The 7,152-nt window shown below is 41.8% G+C and overlaps 1 protein-coding gene across 6 annotated transcripts in view; it reads left to right on the top strand.

Annotated features, from left to right (window-relative positions):
* Positions 1 to 6,930, top strand: part of LOC139150858 (serine/threonine-protein kinase SBK1-like) — a 46,271-nt gene extending 39,341 nt beyond the window's left edge. For 5 of the 6 annotated variants that reach the window (XM_070723278.1, XM_070723281.1, XM_070723279.1 and 2 more), the window contains exon 2: positions 4,943 to 6,930. In XM_070723278.1, coding sequence (XP_070579379.1) covers positions 5,219 to 6,547 — 1,329 coding nt within the window. In that variant the 5' untranslated portion in view covers positions 4,943 to 5,218 and the 3' untranslated portion in view covers positions 6,548 to 6,930. Of the gene's footprint in view, positions 1 to 4,552; positions 4,682 to 4,942 lie in introns of those variants that run through there. The other variant, XM_070723282.1, reaches the window with a different exon arrangement.
* Positions 6,931 to 7,152: the final 222 nt, after the last annotated feature.

Below are 7,152 nucleotides of genomic sequence, written 5' to 3'. Positions count from 1 at the left end.
TATTTCCCATCAAGCCTACTCGAGAATTTTGCACGTGCTTTGGTCGTAATTTTCGATTTCGGGCTCATTATCGATAAGAGCAACAGGGAGTGCCGGAGATTTATGTTAGACAGGCAGGATGGGGAGGTGTACACAGGAAGTCGTCAACAATTGAGTGTTTCCTTTTTCACTTGAGGTTGTCATATCAACGATACAGTAAACAATCAATCAAGCAAAGCGTAAATAGATAGCGACATACTCTGTTAAAAGATGTAAAACACTCAATACTTCTTAATATTCCCGTTGATTGGCTTCATTTAAAAGGTTAAAAAACTGTCAACATTTACTTGCCGGTTATAAACAAAAGTACTTTAATTTGGACAGATATTGTGATATCGCAGTGATTTAATACCGATGGTTTTCATAAAGCGTCTAGTTTCACCTTAAAGTCCAACAAATACAAGATGTCAAGATAAGAAAAAATTGTGCCGCCATTTTTACTGTATTTCTTGATTGTCCTGACGTCAAATTCAGGTCATTTTTTACACCTCTCATGTGCATGGATTACTTTTGCAGAACGCAGTATAATAGAAAAGGTGTTTGAAAATTTCATATTTTGTATCTTGCTATATATTTCCGTAGTATTGACATAAGTGCCAGTCAGTGAGCCATCTTTCTCTTTGCATCAGACATGACTGTTTGTGAATATTTGATATCTTAACGAGTGTCTGTCTCGGCAAATATTGAACAAACGTGAGGGCGGAACGTAGGGATCATTGCAAGCACACGGGGTCATGGAGTCCGACGGTGGAGGCCTCGGGGCGTAGGAATATGCACTTTTGCTGGTGTTCCTCAGATATAGTTTGTCATCATAGAAAGGTCCTTGTTAGGTGTTGCTGAACCTTTTGACAGACTTAACCGTCGAACACACTACTTTATTACAAATGTTTCGGTGTGAGGGAGAGATTGACATGTTGAACATGGATCGACTCAGTATATACGCTGCTGAAACTTACAGCAATATTCATGCACCGAGTCTTTCAAGTGTACGTGTCCTTCCTTCAAGTTGCGTAATAAAATACGTTTCTTTCACTGATAATAGCTTATAAAGGTTAAAAGTTAAACAAGTTTGGATATGGCCCACAGACGCACCTTTCTCGCGCTCTATGCATGTATAGATCACGGGAGTAGAAGCATATGAGGTGCGCCTGTGATGTAGTCGTCCCAAAGTGCATCCGCCGCGGTGTCATATAGATGACATCGGTAAACAACACTCGTTGACATTGAATATTTTCACAAGATTATACACATGACGCTTTCCTCGCCACTGCTGTGTCATCATGTGTTTGTTCCATTTATCGACTACATTTTAGTGCAACTGCTAAACCTTGGACCAGGAAGGTACTTGGTGAATAAGTGTGCCTGTGCATACTTAATGCATGATAATGAGGGGCTTGCCTCTGATTGGTCGCGATGTATGATACGGAGACCCAGGGTCTGCGACAAGCCCCAGTCACCAAGAAACCCTGTTAAAACCGGAACTCCAACGAGTTGTGCAGGGGATAGATGACCACAGCCCTGTAAATGTATAACTTAAATATTATTGGAAAAATTATGTCAATAAATGCAAAGCCATCATGACAAAATGTAGCGTACATGTATTCTTGCTAAAACAATAAATTGTGCTGCACCATTTATCAAATCGATAGCCGTGCTGTTTGCTCACTTAGTATCTAACACTTTGATTGCAAAGACAAGTAACAATGCATTAAGTCGCTTTTGCCAGTTCAAATGCGCTGTAACTAGCACTCTGAAAAATCGAATCCATTGTCATGCGATTGGAAATTCATGAGGAAGATAAGGAAATGTTGAGTTGAAGAAGTCGGTTGTTAAACCAATGTTATAACGAGGATTACGCCACATTTATTCGTCAATTGTTTCTCTCTGGGCTTCTTATCCAAAATAGTTCTATCATATGACATAATGGGATAAGATTCAAGGAAGACGTGCGGATATCTAAATCTGATTGGATCAAATATCAACGGGATGTGCTCATTACTTTCGAAACACTTGACGTCACTTCCTGGCCATGTTTATTCATGTCGAATTTATTTCACTGATCTGACCTGGCTTAAAATCTCGTATAGTTTCATCAGTAACGCAATGGTAATTAGATTTAAAACTGTTCTGTTTACGTGTTTCATGTTGATTGCACAATCCGTGGGAGTAATTTATGTTTTATTAACACCAGAGGGGGAAATCTACTTTAGTTACATTCTCAAATCGTTCCCAGTGTGTTTCATCTCTCACTCCGTTGATTGTCGGATGTTGCCCGAAGTAGAGATGATGTAAAACTATTTACATCATGTGTGTAGTGTTATTAAGCAGTGGAGAGCAGCTCCTTAATTCGATTATAGCTTTTTCATCCAATAGAGAGAGCAAATAGGATAATATATCCGTTGGGACATTCCAAATAAAAACAATTAAATAATGGACAATCAGTTCCACTCTGGATTACTCGCAGGAAAACGTTCAATTACATGACAAGGCTGCAAAGAAATTGTTGAAAGCATAACGGCTTAAACGGTCGTTTGTAGGACTTACTGTTAGGCTGCTTAAGTAAGCTGTGGCGTACTCGTTTTGTTTCAAGTGCAGTTTTACTGGGTCACTTAGACTTGGTTCAAGTCTGTGATTTGTGAATGTTTGAGTGGAGTGAACACAATGATTTGTATTTTGCTCTCATGTGAAACGCGCGTGTGAGTGGACGCGATGAGTAAGGTGAATGCGATGAGTGGAGTGAACGCTATACAGCGGAGTTTCACCCGGAATCACAGACTTGGCTTTCTTGCAGGGTTTGCGTTGCTATAAATTATTCATGAGATGACGTTTTCTTTACTCATATTTTATTCATAAGATGACATCACTAAATTTTACACATTGGGAGGAGTTACCAATTGACCCAAACGAGACGTGCATAAAACTCACACGGCGTTGTTGATTAAATGTCGAGTGCGGGTACGACCTCTGTTCTATCACCGAAAACGCGTGAAAATATCTGTGTTGTTTGTAGCTCTGCATGGCAGGGCTGTAACGCCGGTAACACACAGCCCTGCCATGCAGAGCTATGTTGTTTGTTGGGCCCATGTTACAAAATGCGAAAATCGTGGCCGGTTATTCAAGGATGGAAAAAGACACCGTCCTTACAGTTGTAGCCTGTTCTCTTACGTGCCCAAAGCGATGGAAATCAAAACAATGTGGAGCGACTTCGTATGTCAGTGATTTTCCGCTGCCGGTTGGTGTGCAGACGAACACATCTTTTCCTTCAATGTAACTCTCAACAAGCTTTCTTTGGTAATCTCGCATGATTAGCGGTGGTCGACCGATCAGTTGTAAAACGCGGTTGATGTACGAACTTGATGCCATTATTCGCCCAGATATAAAACGTACTCGATGTCTAGCTTTGCACGGAGATGACAACAAACTTTTTAATGCATGCAGAGGTTTATTAGCAAGCGTTCTTCTTATTGGCCAGAATAACGGCGGGGGCTGTCAATCATTTTGTATTTGCTCTACGTCACTGTGTACACAGTCCGTCTCACCGCCTGTACTTTGCAAGAAGTCCAAGTCGGTGAATCCGGCAGAAACTAACTCACTACTGCGCAGACTCAAACGTGACGCATTCAATCGCTGGGAAAACCTGGCGTGAGCTGCCAAATTCCGGATAGGTTTGTACGAAATAGGAGAGACACAAGAGAAACTATTATAAATGATTTTATTTTTTTTAAATTCACCGACTTGAACCAAGTCTATGGGTCACTCTCTGTCGCGGAAGTCCTGGCAGCTGTTTAAGAGTTTAAAGTATGACTACCCTCTTCAACTATACAAGGCCTCGTCGATGTTCAGCGAGTCCCTCAACAGTGAGCTCGGTCAATCACAGTAAAATGGTCATTCTATGTTGTGTGGCTGGGTTCATAAATTTCACCACCGAACGATAACGAACTGCGAGAAATGTGTGTTTTTAGAACTCAGCATAGTCTTTTTGATTCTGTCGTTCATTATAGTTCACTGGCGTGCGACAGAGAAACATCAACAAAATATATCAGAGTAAAGCATAAAGTACCCCATCAAGCACACACTTGCATAAACAATCAACAAGCTATTGCGACAGGCTAAAATATTTCTAGCATTGGAGTGTATACTCTGCCAGCAAAGACCACGGCTTAAACACTGTTTATCAAGTGTTCCATCAGTGTCTATATGCGTTGCAAGATATTACAGGGCGGATGTTAAAGGGTTTCCATGTATGTCTTTGTTCAACGTGATTTTTTGGAGCTAGACATCAATTCACATTTACGAATCATGAATCAATGTTTTCAGCCACTCCACTTCATGTGAAATTGAAAACCATAATCAAAATGGTGTTTTGCAGAGTCGATATTACGGTGCAATTATCAATATTCTTATGAAAGTTTCTAAAGTTTAAACTCTTATAGACTCCGCGCTGGACAATTAAAATTAATTTAATGATGCAAAAACAGCTTGACCTTTGAACCAATATTACTGACAGTTCCTCACTTCGACGGCAGCGGCGGACTAACATGCAGCCGGGGCATCGGTTGTCAAACGTCAATCACGAGTGAACACACCTTTGCCCTGCAAATCTGTGCGCTTTTTTGTGCGAAAAAGCTTTCGATGAGCTCAGGTTAGACCTCGTTTTCTGAACGGTATTAATTTGGACGTTGTGTTGACCTGTATGATACAGCAATTTAATTCTTCCGTAGCGGTTAATGCTCGGAGTGAAGTGTGCATTTCAATAACTATATTCTCTAATACGTGTGTGTATACTTGAGTGGACGCTCTAACTCAGATAAAACGGTTACTGAGTTCATTGCATTATGTGTCTGTTAGATTGCCAATTTACCTTAATTCTAACTTAATATTTTTTTCCAATTTCTTCATTTAGGTTGTCAAGACAACTGAGAGCTATCCGGTAGTGTACAAGACGGTTGTTTTAGTCAGACGGAGCGCAGATGTCGAGGAAGTCCATTGTCTGGGGGAAGTGTCATTGAAATACGACAGACTTTGCAGGAGCTAGAGACAGTCTGCGACGACCAAGTTGACAACTTTACATCCAGCACACATCGAAGTTATCTAAAGGAAATCAGTTGGAAAACATGGGGAGGAATGTAACTTGCCAAGTGGCGTTCCGATTTGGTGTTTGTTAACACCGCAAGATATTATGGCTACGCCATTTGCTGCAATGGATATACGAGTAAACATGAATCAGCGTCATCACCAACAGTACCCGATGCTGGCTTCAAATTCTCCGCCAAGCTTTTCAAGCAACAATGACAGGATACTTAGTTTCATACAACTTGAAGATTACTACGAGACTGTTAGAGAGCTAGGCAGTGGTACCTACGGGAAAGTCGATCTAGTTATCCACAGAGAGACTGGTACCAAGCTAGCGCTGAAATGTCTACCAAAGAAAACTACCAAATTCAAAGACTTCCAACGCGAGTTTACGCTTGGACTTTGCCTCTCCGTTCATCCAAACGTCATCAATGCTAACGACGTCGCCTTCGAAACTGCCAATGCATACGTATTTGCTCAGGAGTACGCGCCTTACGGGGATCTGTTCGAGGCGATACCACCGCAGCGAGGTCTTGACGAAGACATGGCCAAACGGTGCATTCAGCAGATTGCATCCGCTGTTGATTTTATGCACAGTAAAAACCTTGTTCATAGGGATATCAAACCGGAGAACGTTCTGGTGTTCACTCAAGACTGTTCTCAGGTGAAAATAATGGACTTTGGTATGACTCGACGAATTGGAACTCACGTCAGAAAGATAAGTGGGAGCATTCCATACACGCCACCTGAGATTTGCGAGGCGGTCAAGAATGAAGGGTTTTACGTGGAAACCAGTCAGGACGTATGGGCATTCGGTGTCCTCATATTTTGCATACTGACTGGAAATTTTCCATGGGAAACGGCTGTGCCCGATGACGCTTACTTCCTGGAGTTCGTGCAATGGCAACGGCGTCGAACAGCAATGGTGCCGACCCAGTGGAGAAAGTTCACGCCGCGCTTGATGCGAGCTTTCAGGAAGATCTTGGACATAAAACCAGAGAAGCGGTGTTGCGCTCGAGAGATTTACAAATACGTTGGCGACGACTGGATCATACACGAGAGAGAGCCTCCACCTGAACCTGAAACATTTCGCAGATACAGTAAATCCATGGATGAGTTGAGTGTGCTCCTGGAGGCACACGGTGTGAGCACGGCGTCCGACCCGAAGGGACGGGAGAAAATGACCAGCGAGTGGGTGCTCACGACAACAGAGAACTTTAACAAACGCAGCGCAGAGAACATTGTGACGGTCGGTACTCCACCCGAATATAGACACCAATACAGGCCAGCTATAGCAGAGCTAGAGGAGAAAAGAGACCTCCAACGAATAAACAACGACAAGACAACACAAGAACATTCGAATGAGGGGCATCGATTCGCTAGGAAGATATTGGCAAAGCTCAGACGATCAAAAGAAATTTTAGCGCCATCATGAACTGATGGTCGCTGCTTGCCTATGAAAGGCAAACTTCCAAGTCAGGCAAGACACGAAATGAAACAGCTATCAAGATTTTATTGTATTCCTCTCTAAAGTGGACACTTGAACATTTCAAAAGAGTGCAGGTGATATCCATAAAAAATTCTATGCTTTACTGCATGTAATCTGTCAGTGGCAATTATAACACTTGTCATAGCAATAGAATTGAGATAGAGGGGTGCTACCAATACTCTGCATACCCACACCATTGAAATATGACATTATTACCTTGTTATACGCATTTAATTTACAGCGTGTACTCCATGTGTTGTAATGTCCCATGTTGGGAATCAAGGACACTTCTTGTTCAGTCACATTAAATAGAAAATATTAATCTATAACTATTCAGTGTCTTGTCCGCACGGGTCTTTTTTGTATTCCCTTCCCGCTATTTCCCGTTATCTGTCTTGTTGAAGAGCGACTTATTAAGCAATAAATTGTCACATGGATCCGATTCGTCACTAAATTTTACTCACTCCCTTGCTAAAGAAACATCACTCTTTCTAGACGTGTACATCCGTTCTGCTTACTGACACATCAATATCTATTGACTGCAGTGAAGT

The sequence above is a fragment of the Ptychodera flava genome, chromosome 15, assembly GCF_041260155.1.
Source record: "Ptychodera flava strain L36383 chromosome 15, AS_Pfla_20210202, whole genome shotgun sequence".
Taxonomy (NCBI): Eukaryota; Metazoa; Hemichordata; class Enteropneusta; family Ptychoderidae; genus Ptychodera; species Ptychodera flava.
Note: the sequence above shows the minus strand (reverse complement) of the source record. Positions and strands in the feature narration are given on the sequence as shown.